The sequence below is a fragment of the Lampris incognitus genome, chromosome 2, assembly GCF_029633865.1.
Source record: "Lampris incognitus isolate fLamInc1 chromosome 2, fLamInc1.hap2, whole genome shotgun sequence".
Lineage (NCBI taxonomy): Eukaryota > Metazoa > Chordata > Actinopteri > Lampriformes > Lampridae > Lampris > Lampris incognitus.
In genome coordinates this window covers 149,145,479-149,172,008 of record NC_079212.1, presented here as the reverse complement: position 1 = coordinate 149,172,008, position 26,530 = coordinate 149,145,479, and the positions used below count along the sequence as shown (strand labels likewise).

Below are 26,530 nucleotides of genomic sequence, written 5' to 3'. Positions count from 1 at the left end.
GGGATCATTGCCGACATGACCGGGATCACTGCTGACATGACCGGGATCATTGCCGACATGACCGGGATCACTGCCGACATGACCAGGATCACTGCTGACATGACCGGGATCATTGCTGACAGGTAATCCATCAGGAGAGGGGTACAATCAGGAATCAGGGACATTTATTTGCCCCCAGCCCACAGCAGTGAGACACAAAGACAAAAACATACCCAAAAATGACAACACACATATCCAAACTACAACTACATAAACACATGAAATATTCAACATGTAAAAAATAATGTCACTGTCCAGAGAACGAACGCCAGCCAGGATGACTGTTGGAACTGCCAGTCTGCATGGGCTAGCAGTTAGCTTAGCCGGCCTGGCTTCCGCATCCTATCAGACCGCCCTCTGTGTTTCCCCTTCGGGTGCAGCTCCAAGCAGGGCCATGGTCCCTGGGTCCACAGGACACAGCAGACCAGGCTCTCCCAGCCGATCCAGCGCCAGCTCTCCCAGCCATCAAACGAAGACACACACTTAGAGGAAGATGTGGACAAAGACACTGCATGGACTGTACTGGCTGAGGCCACCACAAATGTATGTCTGCGCCGCCATCTTCCCACAGTGGTACTGGGTGAAGCTGCTGCAAACATGAGTTTGCACCGCCATCTTCCCGCACCAGAAGATGTGAAAAGATGTTCCAAGGCATCAGATATACCATGGAACACAGTGAAGACATCAAGTGGAGAAAATATGACACAACAGTGACATCACCAAGAACAGGACCACCCTCCAAAACTAACGAGGAGAATACTGGTCATGGAGGCTGCCAAGAGGCCTATGGCAACATTACAGGAACTGCAGGAGTTCCTGGCAAGTACTGGTTCCTCCCTACATGTGACAGCAATCTCCCATATTCCTCCTATGTCTGGACTATGGGGTGGTAAAACAGAAGCCTTTTCACGTGAAGTAAAACAAACAAGCCCAGCCAAATCTGCAAAAAGATACATCCAGTCTTCCAAAACCATGTGTGGTGGTCTGATGAGACCAAGGTTGAACTTGTTTTAGCACTATTTTTATTGTCCTTTTAACAACTGAAACTTGTAAAACACAACACTCCACATGAGAGGCCATACAAAGTAAAATGTAATCAGAGCCGCGCGAGGAAAGCGATGCAGGATTTCACTTGGCGTTGGGTTAAAACACAGAGTATTTGGACATGTCAGCTGAGACAGACAGCAGGATAAGCAGTTGGATAATGGATGGATGGATGAGATGCCCCCTCTCATCAGAGGGTCATTTAGGAAAAGTGAGTCCATGAGTTTGGCAGCATTAGGATATAGGGCATTATTTTACTGAACAAAGCTTCGCGCTTGTAAAGATTTGAAAAGGCGTGAATGAGGCAGATCATGTTTCCTTTGAAGTTGGTCAAAAGATGGAAACAAATGATCTATACAGGTGCATTAAATTACAGAGTTCTTTCTCATGCCATTCACCAAATACAGTTAAATGGATGGTGCAAAAGAATAATTTGCTATAAAGGGGGGCCAGAAAGGAGCTGGTATACAAGCCATCAAGTGTTCTTATCTGAATCCAGATTCTACGAGAGTGAGCGACCACCAGACTGACAATTCAGCCAGGAGACATGGTAGGTAAGGCTGAGAGGAGCAGGGCTGGTCAGGAGGAGAGAGCTCAGCAGATGTTCATCGAAGATGAGTATTGTTTCTATGACCGGTATGACATATTTCTTAAGTTACTCTCCCAGTAATAGAGCTGAAAATTTCGTAAACCCATCCGTCCTGTCAATTTGGGTCTCTGTAAGAATTTCTTCCTTATCGTTGGTGTTGTTCTGTTCCAGAAAATTCTAAAATTACTTTATCTATGTTGTTAAAGAAAGATTTATTAAGATATAATGGAATACACTGAAATAAAAACAGAAATGTTGGAAAACAGTTATCTTAGTTTGACTTGGTGCCAAGAATGTGGAAACAGCTCTCACATTGGTTATACAAGGACAGGATGGCTTCTAGCAACTGCCCCAGTACCCCATACTCCCATATGGACAGGATCTCAAAGCGCAGCCAAGGTGAGGAGTGTGTCCATTTTAGGAACCTCAGAGTTGCATCTCTGCTCTTTGCAGATGATGTGGTTTTATTGGCTCCATCAGAACGTGACCTCCAGCGCACTGGGGCGGTTTGCAGCTGAGTGTGAAATGGCCGGGATGAGAGTCAGCACCTCCAAGTCTGAGGCCATGGTTCTCTACCGGAACATGGTGGATTGCTCCCTCCGGGTTGGGGATGAGTAGTTGCCTCAAATGAAGGAGTTCAAGTATCTATATATGCTGACGGACTTTAAAATCATTAATGTCGCAAATGCTGCAGAGATGATGCTGTGCTTTTGTTAATTCATGGCTATTTTAGTTCTTGTTTATTTTTGGGGTTTTTTTCTCTTTTTTTTCTTTTTTGGTCTTTTGCACTTTATCATTTGTATTTATGTTCCTTAAGGAATCTCAATAAAAACAAATTTAAGAAACCAGAGCTCCATTATCATCCCGGTCCCCAAGGAACCCCGAATCACCAGATTAAATGACTACAGACCCACTGTCCTAATGTTTGTGGTCACGAAATCCTTCAAGAGACTGGTGTTGGCCCACCTGAAGGAAATCACAGGCCCCCAGCTCGACTCCCTGCAGTTTGCCTACCGAGCAAACAGGTCATTGGATGATGCAGTCAACATGAGATTGCACTACATCTTCCAACACCTCGACTCCCCAGGGACATACGCAAGTTTGTGGACTTCAGCGATGGTTGTGGTCTTCTGGGACGATGGTTCAACACCATCGTCCCAGATATCTTCCACTACAAACTCACCCAGCTCACTGTACCAGCCCCCATCTTCTTCCAGTGGATTAAAAACTTCCTGACAAGACAGGAGGCAGCAGGTGAGGCTGGAGAACATCACATCCAGCACCTGGACAATCAGCACTGGTGCCCCCCAGGGATGTGTGCGCTCCCCTCTACTCTTCTCCCTCTACAGAAACGACTGCACCCCAGATGACCCATCTGTTAAACTCCTGAAGTTTGTGGACGACACAACCATCATTGGCCTTATCCAGGATGGTGACGAGTCTGCATATAGACGGGAGGTTGATCAGCTGGCCCTCGGGTGTGGCCATAACAATCTGGAGCTGAACATGCTCAAAACCCTCAAAACAAAGTATGACAGTGGACTTCAGAAGGAGCCCCCCCAACATACTCAACAGCATGGTGTCTACGGTGAAAACCTACAGATGTCTGGGTTCCACAATCGCCCAGGACCTAAGGTGGGCATCCAACATAGACACAATCATCAAAAAGGCCCAGCAGAAGATGTACTTTCTCCACCAGCTCAACAAATTCAACCTGCCTCAGCAACTGCTGATTCAGTTCTACATTGCAGTAATCCAGTCTGTCCTCTGCACATCCATCACTGTCTGGTTTGGTTCGGCCACCAAACAGCACAGGGACAGACTACAATGGACAGTTAAGTCTGCAGAGAAGATCATCGGAGCCAACTGCCCTCCATTCAGGACTTATACACCTCCAGACTCAGGAAACGGGCAGGCAACATCACTGCAGACCATCACACCCTGGTCACAACCTGTTCCAACTCCTCCCCTCTGGTAGGCACTACAGAGCACTGTACCCCAAAACAGCCAGATATAAAAACACTTTCTTTCTGTGGGCTGTGATTCAAATGAACACTTAACACTGTCAAATAAATACAACCATGTTGTATATCATCATCATCAACATCATCGGCAGTCACTCAAGATTTCAAAGTTTAGTTTGTCATTTTCCATTATGTACTTACGTACACAAAAAAAAGAAACACTTTCTCTCAGCCCACAGCAGTCCAACAGAAAAGATAAATATATATATATATCTAAAATTTCCCTAAAAACGACACCACTAAAAACACAAAAACAGAACAAAACAATGAAGCACAAGATGTTAACAACACTTTTTTGTTCTTGAAACAATTAATACTGGATATTGTGGCAATCTATTTGTTCTGGTCATTTCCCTTATGTCATTTTGAGAGTGTGTGTGTGTGTGTGTATACCTTCTCCCTCTGACATGTCGGGTATATTCCGGAGTGTGTCTTTCACAGCGGGGATGAGCTGGTCATACATATGGAACACTGGCCTGCAGCAGTCGGAGAAGCTGCTGTGGTTGACCTGCAGCCAGTGGAGCAGCACCAGGGACTCTCTCAGCACGTTCAGTCCAGGACCAAAGCACCATGGCTGGGCTGCAGGAGCACCACTCTCCTGACCTGCAGGGCACGAAAGTAGAGCACATCATTTCCTTTTCCTTTTCTGTGAGTCTATTCGCAACAGTAGTACACACAGGACTATGGCAGTATAAACAGTATTTCAACATAAAACACAGCACCAAAGTAGTAGTACATATGCAGTACTTTAAAGTGGTCATCTGAATAACTTCCCGTGTCTGTTAGATTGCCATCTTTCTACCTCTGATGCTTCTCGCTGATTGGTCCAAAGGAGAGGGGGACCGTCCTCTCCGTTGGACCAGTAGCTGCTGGGTGATGTAAAATACGTGATTGCTTGTGTGATGTTTGGGCTTTTTGGCAGGAATGCCACCACTGACAAGTTTTGTCTTTCTCTGTATTACTGCAAATGTAATACAGTGGCAGGTAGGCTGAATCGTCATTGTAGCACCTCGAGCAGTGAATGATAGAAACTTGACACAGTTAATTAAATTAGAATCTTCCACATTGTTACTTTAACAGTATATATTTTAATTGACAATACATGCAGTACTATAGCGGTAAAACTAGAGCACGACCAGTAAATGGGCATGCTGAACTTATCGGCCGGTATGAGCTAAATGCAGATAAATTGGTATTGGCATTTAAACAGCCAATAAATGACAAACCATTAAGACTGGGTGTGACGTTTGCGTGTACGTATATCCCTTTAAGACCGGGTGTGACGTTTGCGTGTATCCCTTTAAGACCGGGTTTGACGTCTGCGTGTATATCCCTTTAAGACCGGGTGTGATGTGTGCGTGTATATCCCTTTAAGACCGGGTGTGATGCTTGCGTGTGTATCCCTTTAAGACCGGGTGTGATGCTTGCGTGTGTATCCCTTTAAGACCGGGTGTGATGCTTGCGTGTATATCCCTTTAAGACCGGGTGTGACGTTTGCATGTGTATCCCTTTAAGACCGGGTGTGACGTTAGCGTGTATATCCCTTTAAGACCGGGTGTGATGCTTGCGTGTGTATCCCTTTAAGACCGGGTGTGACGCTTGCGTGTGTATCCCTTTAAGACCGGGTGTGATGTTAGCGTGTATATCCCTTTAAGACCGGGTGTGATGCTTGCGTGTGTATCCCTTTAAGACCGGGTGTGACCTTTGCGTGTATATCCCTTTAAGACCGGGTGTGATGCTTGCGTGTGTATCCCTTTAAGACCGGGTGTGATGTGTGCGTGTATATCCCTTTAAGACTGGGTGTGATGTGTGCGTGTGTATCCCTTTAAGACCGGGTGTGATGTTAGCGTGTATATATATCCCTTTAAGACCGGGTGTGATGCTTGCGTGTGTATCCCTTTAAGACTGGGTGTGATGTTAGCGTGTATATCCCTTTAAGACCGGGTGTGATGCTTGCGTGTATATCCCTTTAAGACTGGGTGTGATGTGTGCGTGTATATCCCTTTAAGACCGGGTGTGATGCTTGCGTGTGTATCCCTTTAAGACCGGGTGTGATGTGTGCGTGTATATCCCTTTAAGACCGGGTGTGACGTTTGCGTGTATATCCCTTTAAGACCTGGTGTGATGCTTGCGTGTGTATCCCTTTAAGACCGGGTGTGACGTTTGCGTGTATATCCCTTTAAGACCGGGTGTGACGCTTGCGTGTGTATCCCTTTAAGACCGGGTGTGACGTTTGCGTGTATATCCCTTTAAGACCGGGTGTGATGTGTGCGTGTATATCCCTTTAAGACCGGGTGTGATGTGTGCGTGTATATCCCTTTAAGACCGGGTGTGACGTTTGCGTGTGTATCCCTTTAAGACCGGGTGTGACGCTTGCGTGTGTATCCCTTTAAGACCGGGTGTGATGTGTGCGTGCATATCCCTTTAAGACCGGTTGTGATGTGTGCGTGTATATCCCTTTAAGACCGGGTGTGATGTGTGCGTGTATATCCCTTTAAGACCGGGTGTGACGCTTGCGTGTGTATCCCTTTAAGACCGGGTGTGATGCTTGCGTGTGTATCCCTTTAAGACCGGGTGTGATGTGTGCGTGCATATCCCTTTAAGACCGGGTGTGATGTGTGCGTGTATATCCCTTTAAGACCGGGTGTGACGTTTGCGTGTATATCCCTTTAAGACCGGGTGTGATGCTTGCGTGTGTATCCCTTTAAGACCGGGTGTGATGTTAGCGTGTATATCCCTTTAAGACCGGGTGTGATGTGTGCGTGTATATCCCTTTAAGACCGGGTGTGATGCTAGCGTGTGTATCCCTTTAAGACTGGGTGTGATGTGTGCGTGTATATCCCTTTAAGACCGGGTGTGATGCTTGCGTGTGTATCCCTTTAAGACCGGGTGTGATGCTTGCGTGTATATCCCTTTAAGACTGGGTGTGATGTGTGCGTGTGTATCCCTTTAAGACTGGGTGTGATGCTTGCGTGTGTATCCCTTTAAGACCGGGTGTGATGCTTGCGTGTATATCCCTTTAAGACCGGGTGTGATGCTTGCGTGTATATCCCTTTAAGACCGGGTGTGATGCTTGCGTGTATATCCCTTTAAGACCGGGTGTGATGCTTGCGTGTGTATCCCTTTAAGACTGGGTGTGACGTCTGCGTATATATCCCTTGAAGACCGGGTGTGATGTGTGCGTGCATATCCCTTTAAGACTGGGTGTGACGTTTGCGTGTATATCCCTTTAAGACTGGGTGTGATGCTTGCGTGTATATCCCTTTAAGACCGGGTGTGATGCTTGCGTGTATATCCCTTTAAGACCGGGTGGGATGCTTGCGTGTATATCCCTTTAAGACCGGGAGTGATGTGTGCGTGCATATCCCTTTAAGACTGGGTGTGACGTTTGCGTGTATATCCCTTTAAGACCGGGTGTGATGTGTGCGTGCATATCCCTTTAAGACTGGGTGTGACGTTTGCGTGTATATCCCTTTAAGACCGGGTGTGATGCTTGCGTGTGTATCCCTTTAAGACTGGGTGTGACGTTTGCGTATATATCCCTTTAAGACTGGGTGTGATGTGTGCGTGTGTATCCCTTTAAGACCGGGTGTGATGTGTGCGTGTATATCCCTTTAAGACTGGGTGTGACGTTTGCGTGTGTATCCCTTTAAGACTGGGTGTGACGTTTGCGTGTATATCCCTTTAAGACTGGGTGTGATGCGTGTGTATCCCTTTAAGACTGGGTGTGATGCTTGCGTGTGTATCCCTTTAAGACCGGGTGTGATGTGTGCGTGTGTATCCCTTTAAGACCGGGTGTGACGTTTGCGTGTGTATCCCTTTAAGACTGGGTGTGATGTGTGCGTGTGTATCCCTTTAAGACCGGGTGTGATGTGTGCGTGTATATCCCTTTAAGACTGGGTGTGACGTTTGCGTGTGTATCCCTTTAAGACCGGGTGTGACGTTTGCGTGTATATCCCTTTAAGACTGGGTGTGATGCTTGCGTGTATATCCCTTTAAGACCGGGTGTGATGTGTGCGTGTATATCCCTTTAAGACTGGGTGTGACGTTTGCGTGTATATCCCTTTAAGACCGGGTGTGACGTTTGCGTGTATATCCCTTTAAGACCGGGTGTGATGTGTGCGTGTATATCCCTTTAAGACTGGGTGTGACGTTTGCGTGTATATCCCTTTAAGACTGGGTGTGATGCTTGCGTGTATATCCCTTTAAGACCGGGTGTGATGTGTGCGTGTATATCCCTTTAAGACCGGGTGTGACGTTTGCGTGTATATCCCTTTAAGACCGGGTGTGATGCTTGCGTGTATATCCCTTTAAGACCGGGTGTGACGTTTGCGTGTGTATCCCTTTAAGACTGGGTGTGATGTGTGCGTGTATATCCCTTTAAGACTGGGTGTGATGTGTGCGTGTATATCCCTTTAAGACTGGGTGTGATGTGTGCGTGTGTATCCCTTTAAGACCGGGTGTGATGTGTGCGTGTGTATCCCTTTAAGACCGGGTGTGATGTGTGCGTGTGTATCCCTTTAAGACCGGGTGTGATGTGTGCGTGTATATCCCTTTAAGACCGGGTGTGATGTGTGCGTGTGTATCCCTTTAAGACCGGGTGTGATGTGTGCGTGTGTATCCCTTTAAGACCGGGTGTGATGTGTGCGTGTGTATCCCTTTAAGACCGGGTGTGATGTGTGCGTGTATCCCTTTAAGACCGGGTGTGATGTGTGCGTGTATATCCCTTTAAGACTGGGTGTGATGTGTGCGTGTATATCCCTTTAAGACCGGGTGTGATGTGTGCGTGTATATCCCTTTAAGACCGGGTGTGATGTGTGCGTGTGTATCCCTTTAAGACCGGGTGTGATGTGTGCGTGTGTATCCCTTTAAGACTGGGTGTGATGTGTGCGTGTGTATCCCTTTAAGACCGGGTGTGATGTGTGCGTGTGTATCCCTTTAAGACCGGGTGTGACGTTTGCGTGCTCCTCTCTTTACAGTCGGATGTGACGTGAGCACGTTTTAGATGATGTCATCGTTTTCAAGACACATGACCGATGAAAGACATTGTGACTCACTGAAATACATGTGGGGAAGGTGAGATTCATTATGGGATGCATGTTTTTGTTTCGTTTTTCTCCGTGCTTGTAGGGTTAACTCTAATCCTCCAACACCACAGCCAGGTGGATGGCAGCATCTTCATCGCTCCACCTACTGTGCCATGCTGCTAATTGGACTTGCGAGAGGTACAGCTGCAGCTGTGTCATCCCGTTGTACTTGGCTTGGGCAGCTTGCTTGGTGTTCTATGCGCAGCATCTCTCTCGGTTGCTAGGGAATGGTCAGTGGCGGTGGGCAGCAGGCGTTCCCCTGTACTGACCCTCCTAGCCTTTAGGGAGCAGTCGGTAATGGCGGGGAGCAGGCAATCCCCTGTATTGGTCCTCCTGGCCTCTAGGGGGCAGTGGGGCCACGGTGCGCTGGAGCCATGGGCTGGAAAACTTCCATCTCTAGCGGGCTCCACCTTTTGCCACGCCAGGTTTTCCAAGCACCAACGGGTCTGCTAAATGTCCCAGTCCTGTCTCTGGATCTCCCTCTCCATTCTTCAATGAGATCCCACTTCTGACACCAATGTGGCGAGCCGGCATGGAAGGAGTCGAGAGGCAAGGAGCAGCTCCCATATCCCAGACACCACACAACGCCGGGAGCGCCCTTTTATTTACACACCCACCAGAACTACAACGCAATGATATCCCTGCCCTGAGGTCACAACTGGTGATGTCAGTCTAAGTCACGGCCCTAAGGTCAGTCAGTCAGTCAGTCAGTCAGTCAGTCCTCCACCCAGTCCAAGTCGAACCCCCAAACAACAACACATTCCAACATGAACCAAACATCTGAACACAAACTATAACACTTCTAACCCGAACATTAACAGTGCCATGAGCCCCTGCACCCGCCCAGCGCAGAGCCGCTGACAGTCAGAGCGACCGCCTCCTCCTGTCGCTACAATACCCACGACTCGCGTGTCTGTAGCTACAGTCGGTGCATTGGGAGTTATTAAACGAGAGGGGCCGGGTAGAAAGATGTGAACTGAAAAAGTATCTACCATCGCTTGGTAGTCACACAAAGTTATGTGGCTACACGCCACACGATGGATGGATGGATGAATGAATGGATGGATGGATGGATGGATGGATGGATGGATGGATGGATGGATGGATGGATGGATGGATGGATGGATTTTCTCAGTGTTCATTCCTATAACTGCTCAACACTGTATATCCATCCATTAGCCAAGCCACTTACCCTGCTCTCAGGGTCGCAGGGATGCTGGAGCCTATCCCAGCAGCCACTGGGCAGCAGGTGGGGTATAATTATGTTATATATTGTTTAATAAAGTTATTTTTTTACAGAAAGCAGCCTTCTGAGGACTGCTGCAGTCATTTGGGTGGAAAAGCAGTGCACAAGCCACACAGAAAAGGTCTATTTTCCCGCCGGCTAAAAGTTCACTACATCAGCCGCCATGTCGGTGAAATGTTTCCCTCTAAAGTCGATGTTAAAAACACCATATTGGTCAAGCTATAGTACAAACACTACTTCAATAGTAAATACAGTACTACTGGAGTACCTGCAGTAATATAGCAGTACATACAGTACAATTGGAGTACTGTGTCAGACAGATACCTGTTAGAGCTGTGGTCAGGGGGTCTCTGAGTTCCAGCCACTGACGATGAAGAATGACAACCACTGTCTGGACCAACTACACACACACACACACACAAGTATATATATGAGAGAGACAGACAGACAGAGAGAGAGAGACAGAGACAAAGAGACAGAAACATAGAGACAGAGAAACAAACAGAGAGACAGACAAAGACAGCGAGACAGAGACAAAGACACATAGACAAAGACAGAGACAGAGAGACACACAGCAACAGAGAGACAGAGACAAAGAGAGAGAGACAGAGAGATTTGTAAAAAGCAAGGTGCATGAGCAGTGTGTGTGTGTTGTGTATATTTGTGTTGTACCTCAGTGTAACACTGACAGTTAGCGTGCACATAAGAGGACCAGGTCTGTCTTCTCTGGGTCAGCAGTCTGCTCAACAGCCTGACCACCTGCAACACAACAACAACAAACACAACAACAAACACAACGTGACCAACCACATGGACAATAAAAACACAACGTGACCAACCACATGGACAATAAAAACACAGTAAGCTGGGACACCACAGTGCCAACTGCCTACACAACATAAGGGTGTGAAGTAGAGGAGTGGACTCCGTGGAGTCCTCCAGGCGTACATATCTCCCATTCTCCGGTGTTAGAACCAACTGCCCGTTTGTTCACCCACCGGGAGAAGGAAATACCCCCCATACGGGCAGAAAAACCGGTATCTTTCCCGCCATGATGAGACTTTTACACAGCACAGCCAGTTGAAGAGACAGGAAAAGAGTTAACACAAAGCGCTGGAGCCAGAAAACATTCTGCCTGTCAATGTGAGGAGGCACGGCCTCCTGGCAACTCACAACAAGTCTGACAGCACTAGAAGACCACAGACGGCTGAATCAGGTCATCTAGACACAACGTTTACTGAACGAGATGTTTCATCATCATCTAAGTGTCCTCTTCAGTCTCACCTTTTATTTTTACTGTGTTCTGTAAGGCGCCCACACATTAAATGTATCATTATTATTATTATGATTACACCGACTGCAGGAGTCCCACCCTTATAAACAATACACCGACTGCAGGTGTCCCCACCCTTATAAACAATACAGTGACTGCAGGTGTCCCACCCTTATAAACAATACATCAACTGCAGGTGTCCCCACCCTTATAAACAATACAGTGACTGCAGGTGTCCCACCCTTATAAACAATACAGTGACCGCAGGTGTCCCACCCTTATAAACAATACACCGACTACAGGTGTCCCCACCCTTATAAACAATACAGTGACCGCAGGTGTCCCACCCTTATAAACAATACACCGACTGCAGGTGACCCACCCTTATAAACAATACACCGACTGCAGATGTCCCACCCTTATAAACAATACACCGACTGCAGATGTCCCACCCTTATAAACAATACACCAACTTCAGGTGTCCCCACCCTTACAAACAATACACCGACTGCAGGTGACCCACCCTTATAAACAATAGTGACTGCAGGTGTCCCACCCTTATAAACAATACAGTGACTGCAGGTGTCCCACCCTTATAAACAATACAGTGACTGCAGGTGTCCCACCCTTATAAACAATACAGTGACCGCAGATGTCCCACCCTTATAAACAATACACCGACTGCAGGTGACCCACCCTTATAAACAATACACCGACTGCAGGTGTCCCACCCTTATAAACAATACACCGACTGCAGGTGACCCACCCTTATAAACAATACACCGACTGCAGGTGTCCCACCCTTATAAACAATACACCGACTGCAGATGTCCCACCCTTATAAACAATACACCAACTTCAGGTGTCCCCACCCTTACAAACAATACACCGACTGCAGGTGTCCCCACCCTTATAAACAATACAGTGACTGCAGGTGTCCCCACCCTTATAAACAATACAGTGGTATAACCACCCACACCATCGACCAGTTTCATAGGCAAATATGGTGTGACCAGTAACTAGCGTCACAACAGCCATGTGTACTATTCACAGAGGATTGGGGAATGTTTGTAATCACAGCATTGTAAGTTGGTGACAGATGTACTCTTAGCCCCCCCCCCCCCCTCGGTTCAGGGATGGTCGTTCCCTCTTCACATAGATGGCCTCCCCGTTCAAACCAGCGTTCCTCCCTATCAAGGATGTGCACATCCTCATCCCTGAAAGAGTGGCCACTGGCCTGTAGATGGTGTAGACTGTGGAGTCCTGGCCTGTAGATAGTGTAGACTGTGGAGTCCTGGTCTGTAGATGGTGTAGACTGTGGAGTCCTGGCCTGTAGATAGTGTAGACTGGTGAGTCCTGGTCTGTAGATGGTGCAGACTGGTGAGGCCTGGTCTGTAGATGGTGTAGACTGTGGAGTCATGGTCTGTAAAAGGTGTAGACTGTGGAGTCCTGGTCTGTAGATGGTGTAGACTGTGGAGTCCTGGCCTGTAGATGGTGTAGACTGTGGAATCCTGGTCTGACGTGTTAGCTCTCCTGTGTTGTGTCATCCTCTTGACCAGCGTCTGTTTGGTTTCCCCAATGTACAAGTCCCAGTAATCCTCCTGCCACTTAACAGCTACACTATATTGCTCTGTTTGTGCCGGGGGACCCGATCCTTGGGGTGGACCAACTTCTGGCACAGTGTGTTTTGGGTTTGAAAGTAACTGAGACACGGTGTTTGGAAAATACGCATCTCAGCTTTTCAGACACTCCAACCACATACAGAATCACCACTGGTTTACACTTAGACAGCTGTTGTCCTTCTCCTCTCTTCGATGGGCTGGTGCACTGTTTGGGGTCTTCCTGGCTTTGACAAAGACCCAGTTAGGATAACCACACCTAACCAGGGCCTGTTTAATGTGGGATCTAACATGCTGTGACTGCAGCTACTCCTGATCCTCTGTGAATACTACACATGGCCATTGTAACACTAGTTAATGGTCATGTCAATTTGCATATGTGTGTGTGTGTGTGTGTGTGTGTGTGTGTGTGTGTGTGTGTGTGTGTGTGTGTGTGTGTGTGTGTGTGTGTGTGTGTGTGTGTGTTTGAGGGGTGTACCTGTAGGTCCATGGAGATCCATTGTGTGTGTGTGGCCTGAGGGTCTGGTCTGGTTCTGATAAAGTGGAACAGCCTCAGGAACACACAGGTCTCTACAGAAAGACACACAGACAGAAGCAAAGAGACAGGCAGACAGACACATCAACAGACAGGTTAGGGCAACAGCAATGTAGTGAATCCTGTCTCTTCCATTCCATAAACAACAACATTTGAGCTGAAAGATACCAGCGATGAATCACTCAGGTAAGACAGACATGTAAACAGACAGACATGTGAACAGACACAGCAACAGACAGACGTGAACAGACACATACAGACAGACATGTCAACAGACACATACAGACAGACATGTCAACAGACACGTAAACAGACAGACATGTGAATGGGATGTACTCACCGTGTTGCGAACAGAGGTTAACATCCAGTGGTTCCTTGTCAGATACACACAGCAGTACAGACACACACTCCATTACTGTCTGTACATTACTGTCTACTGACAAACACACACACACTGCACGACTCCACAACACACTTTGCAGCACACACACACACACACACACACACACACACACACACAGAGTCAGAAAGAAAAACAGACAGGATTAGCACAGAGAGGCAGTTAAAAGAGACAGCAGCAGTAATTACTGACAGGACAGACTGTTCACTGAGAATGACACCTGACCCAACACTCTCTCTGTCACTTTTACCTTCCCGAGTCATGCCCCCCCCCCCCCCAAGCCGAAGTTTGAATATTGGCTGTTGATTCCAATATTAATTTGGTATTCAGGACAGCTTCAGTAAAAATACTAGCAGTGCTGCTTGTTCTGGGATGCTGTGTGTGGTGCGTGTGTGTGTGTGTGTGTGTGTGTGGTGTGTGTGTGGTGTGCGGTTTGTGTGTGTGTGTGTGGTAGTACCTGCCTGTGTGTGTGTGTGTAGGTGTGTGTGAGTGTGTGTGGTGTGTGTGTGGTGTGTGTGGTGTGTGTGTGGTGTGTGTGTGGTGTGCGGTTTGTGTGTGTGTGTGGTGTGGTGTGGTGTGTGTGTGTGTGTGTGTGTGTGTGTGTGTGTGGTGTGTGTGTGGTGTGTGTGTGGTGTGTGTGTGGTGTGCGGTTTGTGTGTGTGTGTGGTGTGGTGTGTGTGTGTGTGTGGTGCGTGTGTGTGTGTGTGTGTGTGTGTGTGGTGTGTGGTTTGTGTGTGTGTGTGGTAGTACCTGCCTGTGTGTGTGTGTGTAGGTGTGTGTGAGTGTGTGTGGTGTGCGGTGTGTGTGTGGTGTGCGGTGTGTGTGTGTGTGTGTGTAGTAGTACCTGTGTGTGTGTGGTGTGCGCTCTAGCAGAACACACAGTGTTTTCAGAGCAGTTTGGACCAAAACCTCCTTACGACCACAGCCACTGCAGAACAGCGGGTCACACAGCTGCAGCAGGTGCTGGCCCACAGCATGCTGGGAGTGTAGTCCGCCACCTGGAGGACCTGTAGTCTTACTGCCAGGCAGCTCTGTGCCTGACTGGAGGAGAGCAGGTATGAAGCGGCTTTACGTATTAAGTTCAGTCACCCAACAGGTTCACATCCCCTCAGCCACTGAATACTTCTACATGTCCAGTAAAATACTTCTACATGTCCCAGTAAAACATCTCTGAATACTTCTATATGTCCCAGTAAAACAACTCTGAATACTTTTATATGTCCCAGTAAAATATTGCTGAATACTTCTACATGTCCCAGTAAAACATCTCTGAATACTTCTACATGTCCAAGTAAAATACTTCTATATCTTGCAGTAAAACATTGCTGAATACTTCTACATGTCCCAGTAAAAAAATCTCTGAATACTTCTATATGTCTCAGAAAAACATCTCTGAATACTTCTATATCGCCCAGTAAAACATCTCTGAATACTTCTATATGTCTCAGTAAAACATCTCTGAATACTTCTACATGTCCCAGTAAAAAAATCTCTGAATACTTCCATATGTCTCAGTAAAACATCTCTGAATACTTCTATATGTCCCAGTAAAAAAATCTCTGAATACTTCCATATGTCTCAGTAAAACATCTCTGAATACTTCTATATGTCCCAGTAAAACATCTCTGAATACTTCTACATGTCCCAGTAAAAAAATCTCTGAATACTTCCATATGTCTCAGTAAAACATCTCTGAATACTTCTATATGTCCCAGTAAAACATCTCTGAATACTTCTATATGTCCCAGTAAAACATCTCTGAATACTTCTACATGTCTCAGTAAAACATCTCTGAATACTTCTACATGTCCCAGTAAAAAAAATCTCTGAATACTTCCATATGTCTCAGTAAAACATCTCTGAATACTTCTATATGTCCCAGTAAAACATCTCTGAATACTTCTATATGTCCCAGTAAAACAACTCTGAATACTTCTATATGTCCCAGTAAAATATTGCTGAATACTTCTACATGTCCCAGTAAAACATCTCTGAATACTTCTATATGTCCCAGTAAAACATCTTTGAATACTTCTACATGTCCCAGTAAAACAACTCTGAATACTTCTATATGTCCCAGTAAAACATCTTTAAATACCTCTATATCTCCCAGTAAAACAACTCTGAATACTTTTATATGTACCAGTAAAACATCTCTGAATACTTCTACATGTCCCAGTAAAACAGCTCAGAATACTTCTATATCTCCCAGTAAAACATCTCTCAATACTTCTATATGTCCCAGTAAAACATCTCTCAATACTTCTATATCTCCCAGTAAAACATCTCTGAATACTTCTACATCTCCCAGTAAAACATCTCTCAATACTTCTATATGTCCCAGTAAAACATCTCTGAATACTTCTACATCTCCCAGTAAAACATCTCTCAATACTTCTATACGTCCAAGTAAAACATCTCTAAATACTTCTATACGTCCCAGTAAAACCTCTCTGAATACTTCTACATGTCCAAGTAAAACATCTCTAAATACTTCTACATGTCCCAGTAAAATACTCCTATATCTCCCAGTAAAACATCTCTGAATACTTCTACATGTCCAAGTAAAACATCTCTAAATACCTCTACGTGTCCAAGTAAAATACTTCTATATCTCCCAGTAAAACATCTCGGAATACTTCTACATGTCCCAGTAAAACATATCTGAATACTTCTATATGTCGCAGTAAAACATCTCTGTCCAGCAGCAGCAGACTGGTTGTACTGGTCAGCTCCCAGTGACTGAAGTAGTGTAGTTGTGCGGTGGAAGTAATTATAGTGACGTTTCACGAGACACAGTAAAGAGTTAAAACAAGAGTAAGATTGTTAGCTCAGTAATGTGTAGTATCTAGCAAACATTCACCTGTAACTCCTCACTGTGGCTCCATACAGATAGCACCTGCTGCACCACCTGCTCAAACGGGAAGAGATCAATGGTCAGTACTCAAACCCTTTTCAAAAAAACACTCGACAAGCTGACACATCACATCACCATTAGCACTGACCTTAACACAAATACTACCATGGAAACTGCTAACTTGATGTTAACTTTGGTATTACTTTTGTAATACCAGTGTAGAGGATGGCTCCTGTAAGCTCTCCTGGTCTTAATACTTACTTACTGTTATTACTCATGACATCTATCTAGCCACCGAGCTAACCAGACCCTCCAGAGGGCACAGAGCCGGCTGTTGAAAGAACAGGTGAGACAAACTACTTTTACCATGACACTCTGAAAGCCAAAGAGGAGCAGATCCAGCACAGAATCACGTCGCATCTAGATGAGACCACTTTCCAACGTGTGACTGAGTTCACAGAGAAGGCTTGTCTGGCACAATATGGAAAGCCGAAAACCAGGCAGCAAAAGATGTTCAACCTACTTACTGCACTCCAGAGACATCGGAAAACAACAGATGGCGCCCTAAACGGCAGACAGAGAGATGGACGCCAGACACACGCCAGTGATGTGAACAAGTTGGTGAAGAAGCTGTCAGACAGACAACTCACCCAGGCAGAGTGGACATCCTTGCTAAGGGGCAGTCCATGTAGCTAGTTATTCTGTCTGATAAAGGAATTCAATACCTTTTTTTTAATTTTTCAATGAGTTATTCATTCATTCATTCATCTTCAGACACTTCTCCGGGGTGGGGCCGCGGTGGCAGCAAGGTAAGCAGGGCACTCCAGACATCCCTCTCCCCAGCAACACCCTCCAGCTCCTCCTGGGGGATCCCAAGGCATTCCCAGGCCTGATTGGACATGTAGTCCCTCCAGCGAGTTCTGGGTCTACCTCAGGGTCTCCTCCCAGTTGGCCGTGCCCGGTAAACCTCCAAAAGAAGGTGCCCAGGAGGCATCCTAATCAGATGCCCAAACCACCTCAACTGGCTGCTTTCGACGTGAAGGAGCAGCGGCTGAGTAGAGCCACTGCTCCTCCTGTTCAATGAGTTAATGAACTCAAATTCTGACAAAAATAATTCTATAGGAGCATGGACGCTAACCGCTCCTAGCACAGACGTCATTTTCAAAATACGTCACTGCTCACTGTTGTCATCTAAACTCCTCCTCAGTTCACCGACTGGTCTGGCTTCCAGCTGCCGGACTCAGTCTTTGCTCAATGGATGCTTTTAGACTAATATCCCATCTAGAGAAAATGGTGCTTGTGAGCCACTTCAGACTGGTTTCAGGAGGCTAATGTAGTTCAGCCTCCTTGGGAATGTGGAAATGGCAGTATGTAGTTTTGGACACAGACCTCATCACTGTAGGCCAGAAGCAGAGAGAGGACCCTCAGCGCCGCCAGCCCGGCCTCCTCCAGACTAAAGCCGGCCTCCTCCAGACCTCCACAGGCCAGGCTGGAGCAGGAAAAACCTAACACAGAACCGTCTCCTGGAGGACTGATGCCATGACAACCCCCTGGTGCAGATGGAATGTTGGCACCGGAGATGGCGGGACTGAGTGCGTGGAGAGCCTGGCAGAGCTGGGTCAGGTGGTGATCCAGTAGAGGCAGGAGGTGAACAGCACCTGGACAGAACCTGCAGAGAAGGAGGGAAATAAAACTGTAAGAAGAAGTGTACTGTGTCAACTCTGACTTACTGTATCATGTCTGTTAGTCTTACTGTAGTACAGTATAGTATCTGACTTCCTGTGTCATGTCTGTTAGTCTTGCTGTAGTACAGTGTAGTATCCGACTTTCTGTGTCAAGTCTGTTAGTCTTGCACAGTTTAATATCTGACTTCCTGTGTCATGTCTGTTAGTCTTGCTGTAGTACAGTGTAATATCTGACTTCCTGTGTCATGTCTGTTAGTCTTGCTGTAGTACAGTGTAGTATCTGACTTACTGTATCATGTCTGTTAGTCTTACTGTAGTACAGTATAGTATCTGACTTCCTGTGTCATGTGTTAGTCTTGCTGTAGTACAGTGTAGTATCCGACTTTCTGTGTCAAGTCTGTTAGTCTTGCACAGTTTAATATCTGACTTCCTGTGTCATGTCTGTTAGTCTTGCTGTAGTACAGTGTAGTATCCGACTTTCTGTGTCAAGTCTGTTAGTCTTGCACAGTTTAATATCTGACTTCCTGTGTCATGTCTGTTAGTCTTGCTGTAGTACAGTGTAGTATCTGACTTCCTTTGTCATGTCTCTGTTAGTCTTGCTGTAGTACAGTGTAGTATCTGACTTACTGTGTCATGTCTCTGTTGGTCTTTTTTTCTTTTTTAATTTATTTCTGATTTTTCCCTTTTTTCTCCCAATTTAGTGGCCAATCGATCCCTATTTTAATTCCAACACCCACCCTCGTACTGCATACGTTCGCCAACTGCATCTCTCCAGCCGGCAGTCTCTAAGGAGACCGCCTCCCCACTTTCGTGACAAGGCGACTCCAGGCCGAACCACTGTTTTTTCCGACACACACAGAGACGCATTCACGTGACGAACACAAGCCGACTCCGCCCCCCTCCCGAAGACAGCGTTGCCAATGATCGCTGCTTCATCGAGTCCGGCCATAGTCGGATCTGACGAGACCGGGGCACGAACCCCAGTCCCCAGTGGGCAACTGCATCGACACAAAGCCGATGCTTAGACCGCTACACTACCACGGACTTCTCTGTTGGTCTTTCTGTAGTACAGTGTAGTATCTGACTTACTGTGTCATGTCTCTGTTGGTCTTTCTGTAGTACAGTGTAATATCTGACTTCCTGTGTCATGCCTCTGTTAGTCTTGCCGTAGTACAGTGTAATATCTGACTTCCTGTGTCATGTCTCTGTTAGTCTTGCTGTAGTACAGTGTAGTATCTGACTTCCTGTTTTATGCATGTGTTGATTAATATTTATTATTGTGGTCCTTACAGGAACTGAAAAAGAGATTCCTCTCTGAGGACATCTATCTCTAGTTTAAACAAACTGCACAACATCATAGGGTATTGTATAGTTTAGTTCAGCACATGGGACTAGTTGATGTCTTTTTATTATCATTTTGCTAGGGGTGCCAGCCAGGTCTCTCTCCTGGCAACTGGTCAGTAAGGTTTTGTTTCGTTTCTAGTTTTGTTTAATGCTTAAGTCAAACCTCGCAAGAGGATGCACACCATGCAATACGTACACGCGACACATTGAATGCCCACATTCAGGAGCCCAAGAGGAACAACACAAACACAAAATAGCGCAAAACAAAATACTCATATATTTAAAGACTTTCACAAAAACTTCCAAAATACCACAGTCCCAAAGTCCACAGAACAAAAATAATCGACTCAAAACTCCACTACTTAAGTTCCGTTCAGCTCGTGAAGGCAAACAGTTCAGTTCAGTTCATAAATAGCAACCAACCAAAACCAAAACTTTCATGTAAAAATTATTGTTGAGGGACCGTCTAGGACTGGTGGTCGCATTAACTAGCTGACATTCACCCTTGGGTGCTGGCCAGGACACAAGACACAGAGAGTGGATCTTCAGGTCACTATACTTTATTATTTGAGGCACAATAGGCATGGGCTACTGGGTTTGCAAAGCAAATCGTAACAAAAGATCACCCGAGGAGGGAGACCAAAGAGACTGAAGAGCAGAACACAGAAATCATTGATGGCAGCGCAAAACTTGAGGAAGTCACGTCTTTTAAATATCTCAGATCTGTGATTAATGAAGACGGACGATCGGAAAAATAAATTAGGAGCAGATTCACCATTGCAACAAGCGCAATGACCAAGCTGAACACGATCTGGGAAGTTAAAAACCTTGGAATGAAGTCAAAAATGCAACTGCTTGGCACCATCATAACAGCAACTCTTCTATACGGTGCAGAGCCCTGGACCCTAACAAAAGCTATGGAGAAAAAATACAAGCCTCTGAATCCAGAGCATATAAAAGAATGCTGCAAATCCCATACCCAGCACACGTCACCAACACTGAAGTGCTGAACAGAGTTAAGGAAGCTATTGTCACCATGACAGTTTACTGACAATGGTAAAAATAGGGAATTAAACTGGTTTGGTCATGTTTGCGGGTAACCCAGCCACTGAGGATGCACAAGCCAGTGCATCCTTAGTGCCGGTCCCAAGCCCGAATAAATGGGGAGGGTTGCGTCAGGAAGGGCATCCGGCGTAAAATCTTTGCCAAATCAAATATGCGGATCATAAATAAGATTTCCATACCGGATCGGTCGAGGCCCGGGTAACCAACGCCCGCCACCGGTACTGTTAACCAGTAGGGTGTCGGTGGAAACTATGCTACTGTTGGGCAAAGGAGAGGGGGGAAAGCATGTCCAGAGGCAGCTAGAGAGGAGGAAGGGTAGGCATGTGGAGGTGAGAGTTGGAACTTTGAATGTTAGCACTATGACTGGTAAAGGGAGAGACCTGGCTGATATGATGGAAAGAAGAAAGGTAGGCATACTGTGTGTGCAAGAGACCAGGTGGAAGGGGAGTAAGGCCAGGAGTATCGGAGGTGGGTTCAAACTCTTCTACCATGGTGCAAATGGGAGGAGAAATGGGGTAGGGGTCATTCTGAAGGAAGAGTATGTCAAGAGTGTGCTTGAGGTGAAGAAAGTGTCAGACAGAGTGATGAGTATGAAGCTGGAAATTGAAGGTGTATTGCTGAATGTTATCAGCGCATATGCCCCGCAAGTTGGGTGTGAGATGTATGAAAAAGAAGAATTCTGGAGTGAGTTGGACGACGTGGTGGAGAAGGTACCCAAGGAGGAGAGAGTGGTGATTGGAGCAGACTTCAATGGACATGTTGGTGAAGGGAACAGAGGTGATGAGGAGGTGATGGGAAGGTATGGAGTCAAGGAGAGAAATGTGGAAGGACAGATGGTGGTCAATTTTGCGAAAAGGATGGAAATGGCTGTGGTGAATATATATTTCAAGAAGAGGGAGGAACACAGGGTGACGTACAAGAGTGGAGGAAAGTGCACACAGGTGGACTATATCTTATGTAGAAGGCGCGATCTAAAAGGGATTGGAGACTGCAAGGTGGTGACAGGGGAGAACGTAGCTAGGCAGCATCGGATGGTGGTCTGTAGGATGAGTTTGGAGACCAAGAAGAGGAAGCGAGTGAAGACACAGCCGAAGATCAAATGGTGGAAGTTGAAGAAGAAAGACTGTTGTGTGGAGTTCAGGCAGGAGTTAAGACAGGCACTGGGTGGTAGTGAAGAGTTGCCAGATGGCTGGGCAACCACTGCAGAAATAGTGAGGGAGACAGCTAGGAAGGTACTTGGTGTGTCATCAGGACAGAGGAAGGAAGACAAGGAGACTTGGTGGTGGAATGAGGAAGTACAGCAAAGTATACAGAGGAAACGGTTGGCAAAGAAGAAGTGGAATAGTCAGAGAGATGAAGAAAGTAGACAGGAGTACAAGGAGATGCAGTGTAAAGCAAAGAGAGAGGTGGCAAAGGCAAAGGAAAAGGCGTATGGTGAGTTGTATGACAGGTTAGACACTAAGGTAGGAGAAAAGGACTTGTACCGATTGGCTAGACAGAGGGACCGAGCTGCAAAGGATGTGCAGCAAGTTAGGGCGATCAAGGATAGAGATGGAAATGTGCTGACAAGCGAGGAGAGTGTGCTGAGAAGGTGGAAGGAGTACTTTGAGGGGCTGATGAATGAAGAAAATGAGAGAGAGAGAAGGTTGGATGATGTAGGGATAGTGAATCAGGAAGTTCAGTGGATTAGCAAGGAGGAAGTGAGGGCAGGGTTGAAGAGTGGAAAGGCAGTTGGTCCTGATGACATACCTGTGGAGGTATGGAGGTGTTTAGGAGATACGGCAGTGGGGTTTTTAACTAGATTGTTTAACACAATCTTGGAAAGTGAGAGGATGCCTGAGGAGTGGAGAAGAAGCATACTGGTACCGATTTTCAAGAACAAGGGCGATGTGCAGAACTGTAGCAACTACAGAGGTATAGAGTTGATCAGCCACAGCATGAAGATTTGGGAAAGAGTAATAGAAGCTAGGTTAAGAGGAGAGGTGATGATTAGCGAGCAGCAGTATGGTTTCATGCCATGAAAGAGCACCACAGATGCGATGTTTGCTTTGAGAATGTTGATCGAGAAGTATAGAGAAGGCCAGCAAGAGTTGCATTGTGTCTTTGTAGATTTAGAGACGACAGGGTGCCGGGAGGAGGTGTGGTATTGTATGAGGAAGTCAGGAGTTGCAGAGAAGTATGTACGAGTGGTGCAGGATACGTATGAGGGAAGTGTGACAATGGTAAGGTGTGCGGTTGGAATGACAGATGGGTTCAACGTGGAGGTCGGGATTACATCAAGGATCGGCTCTGAGCCCTTTCTTGTTTGCAATTGTGATGGACAGGTTGACGGACAAGATCAGGCAGGAGTCTCCATGGACGATGATGTTCGCGGATGACATTGTGATCTGTAGCGAGAGTAGTGTACAAGTTGAGGAGAGCCTGGAGAGGTGGAGGTATGCACTGGAGAGAAGAGGAATGAAAGTCAGTAGGAGCAAGACGGAATACCTATGCGTGAATGAGAGGGAGGACAGTGGAATGGTGAGGATGCAAAAAGTAGAGATGACGAAGACAAATGAGTTTAAATACTTGGGTTCAACTGCCCAAAGTAACGGGGAGTGCAGAAGAGAGGTGAAGAAGAGAGTGCAAGCAGGGTGGAGTGGGTGGAGAAGAGTGCCAGGAGTGATTTGTGACAGAAGGGTACCAGCAAGAGTTAAAGGGAAGGTTTACAAGATGGTAGTGAGACCAGCTATGTTATATGGTTTGGAGACAGTGGCACTGATGAAAAGACAGGAGGTGGAGCTGGAGGTGGCAGAGTTGAAGATGATGAGATTTTCATTGGGAGTGATGAAGAAGGACAGGATTAGGAACGAGTATATTAGAGGGACAGCGCAGGTTGAATGATTTGGAGACAAAGCAAGAGAGGCAAGATTGAGATGGCTTGGACATGTGTGGAGGAGAGATGTTGGGTATATAGGGAGAAGGATGCTGAATATGGAGCTGCCAGGGAAGAGGAGAAGAGGAAGGCCAAAGAGGAGGTTTATCGATGTGGTGAGGGAGGACATGCAGGTGGCTGATGTGACAGAGGAAGATGCAGAGGACAGGAAGAAATGGAAAAGGATAATCTGCTGTGGCGATCCCTAACGGGAGCAGCTGAAAGTAGTAGTAGTAGTGGTGGTGGTGGTAATAGCAGTAGTAGTAGTAGTAGATTAGCTACAACACCCAAGCTAACAAGCTAATGTTAGACTACAGTATCTTAGTCACAGTAGGCTAGCATAACCTAAGAAATCATTCAGAAAAAACTATGCATCATTGGCAACATTATACAGAAAATACAACTGGTAAGAACTGTCAGAAGCACAAACATGAAAGCCGCTAGCTGTTAACCGTTAGCTCGGTGCTGTTAGCGGTGACAAATGAAGCATTTCACTACTACTCATTCACACTATAATTGCAGAAACCTAACAAAGCAACAGCGTCATATCCAGTAAGTAAACCCCACAACTTACATTTCTCTGGATGCATACGAACACAGCACGTTTTCGGGGGACAGGAGGAACATATAAGAGTAAAACTCTTCCTTGAACTATACTGCGGTAATCTCAAGCTATAACTTCATGCTGCTTTTCAGTCCATCACTTAAAAAGGTCTGACGCTCTCCTGGAGAATGAGGAAAGTTCCGCCCCACCATGGAAGGTAGTACCAACGGCACTCTACACACACACCCATCTGGAACCTTTCTAACAAAAAGTTTTTTGTACTCATGGAGTCGGTCTCTTAGTCAGTCCGTCCAGTCTGAGTTTTTGCTGCTGCGTTGAGATTTGAGATACTTTATTGATCCCTGTGGGGAAATTATGCTGCACGTAACCCATCCTAGCTGTGTAGCTAGGAGCAGTGGGCAGCTGCAGTGGGCAGCTGCCGTGTAGCGCCCGGGGACCAACTCCAGTTGGTCTTGCCATGCCTCAGTCAGGGACACAGACAGGAGTACTATCCCTAAAATGCATGTCTTTTTGATGGTGGGGGAAATCGGAGCACCCGCAGAAAACTCACCACAGACACAGGGAGAACATGCAAACTCCACACAGAGGACAACCTGGGATGACCCCCTCCCCCCCAAGGGTGGACAACCCCAAGGTTCGAACCCAGGACCTTCTTGCTGTGAGGCAACAGTGCTAACCACTGCACCACCATGTCGTCCAAACCGGTCATTCAACCACAACGCGGGTGAATGGCCGGTTTCCGTAAAATAACTGAGCAGAGTGGATATGGAGCAATACAGGTGAAGGTACAGTATTGTTGATTGTAGGACAGAGGTGAGGAGTGGATGAATGAATGGTTTCACAAGGGATTAAATTACCTCACTCTATGTTTATTGTGCAGTATAGTGTTTCCTTCATCTAGTTTAGGGCGATCAAGGATAGACATGGAAATGTGCTGACAAGCGAGGAGAGTGTGCTGAGAAGATGGAAGGAATACTTTGAGGGGCTGATGAATGAAGAAAATGAGAGAGAGAGAAGGTTGGATGATGTAGGGATAGTGAATCAGGAAGTTCAGTGGATTAGCAAGGAGGAAGTGAGGGCAGGGATGAAGAGTGGAAAGGCAGTTGGTCCTGATGACATACCTGTGGAGGTATGGAGGTGTTTAGGAGATACGGCAGTGGGGTTTTTAACTAGATTGTTTAACACAATCTTGGAAAGTGAGAGGATGCCTGAGGAGTGGAGAAGAAGCATACTGGTACCGATTTTCAAGAACAAGGGCAATGTGCAGAACTGCAGCAACTACAGAGGTATAAAGTTGATCAGCCACAGCATGAAGATATGGGAAAGAGTAATAGAAGCAAGGTTAAGAGGAGAGGTGACGATTAGCGAGCAGCAGAATGGTTTCATGCCACGAAAGAGCACCACAGATGCGATGTTTGCTTTGAGAATGTTGATTGAGAAGTATAGAGAAGGCCAGCAAGAGTTGCATTGTGTCTTTGTAGATTTAGAGACAACAGGGTGCCGAGAGAGGAGGTGTGGTATTGTATGAGGAAGTCGGGAGTTGCACAGAAGTATGTAGGAGTGGTGCAGGATATGTATGAGGGAAGTGTGCGGATGGAATGACAGATGGGTTCAAGGTGGAGGTGGGATTAAATCAAGGATCGGCTCTGAGCCCTTTCTTGTTCGCAATGGTGATGGACAGGTTGACGGACAAGATCAGGCAGGAGTCTCCATGGACAATGATGTTCGCGGATGACATTGTGATCTGTAGCAAGAGTAGTGTGCAGGTTGAGGAGAGCCTGGAGAGGTGGAGGTATGCACTGGAGAGAAGAGGACTGAAAGTCAGTAGGAGCAAGACGGAATACCTATGCATGAATGAGAGGGAGGACAGTGGAATGGTGAGGAAGCAAGGAGTAGCGTTGACGAAGGCGCATGAGTTTAAATACTTAGGGTCAACTGTCCAAAGTAACGGGGAGTGCAGTAGAGAGGTGAAGAAGAGAGTGCAGGCAGGGTGGAGTGGGTGGAGAAGAGTGTCAGGAGTGATGTGTAATAGAAAGGTACCAGCAAGAGTTAAAGGGAAGGTTTACAAGATGGTTGTGAGACCAGCTATGTTATATGGTTTGGAGACAGTGGCACTGACGAAAAGACAGGAGGCGGAGGTGGAGGTGGCAGAGTTGAAGATGCTAAGATTTTCACTGGGAATAACGAAGAAGGACAGGATTTATATTAGAGGGACAGCTCAGGTTGGACGGTTTGGAGACAAAG

The 26,530-nt window shown here is 46.5% G+C and overlaps 1 protein-coding gene across 1 annotated transcript in view; it reads right to left on the bottom strand.

Annotated features, from left to right (window-relative positions):
• The window catches only part of atrip (ATR interacting protein), a 49,118-nt gene that overhangs the window by 3,974 nt on the left and 18,614 nt on the right, over window positions 1-26,530 (bottom strand). The window contains exons 9-16 of the mRNA XM_056274821.1: window positions 18,103-18,382; window positions 16,720-16,767; window positions 14,701-14,897; window positions 13,797-13,930; window positions 13,400-13,491; window positions 10,702-10,788; window positions 10,354-10,429; window positions 4,090-4,299 (exon numbers count right to left, since the gene is read on the bottom strand). Of these exons, the coding sequence (XP_056130796.1) occupies window positions 4,090-4,299; window positions 10,354-10,429; window positions 10,702-10,788; window positions 13,400-13,491; window positions 13,797-13,930; window positions 14,701-14,897; window positions 16,720-16,767; window positions 18,103-18,382 (1,124 nt within the window). The remainder of the gene's footprint in view (window positions 1-4,089; window positions 4,300-10,353; window positions 10,430-10,701; window positions 10,789-13,399; window positions 13,492-13,796; window positions 13,931-14,700; window positions 14,898-16,719; window positions 16,768-18,102; window positions 18,383-26,530) is intronic.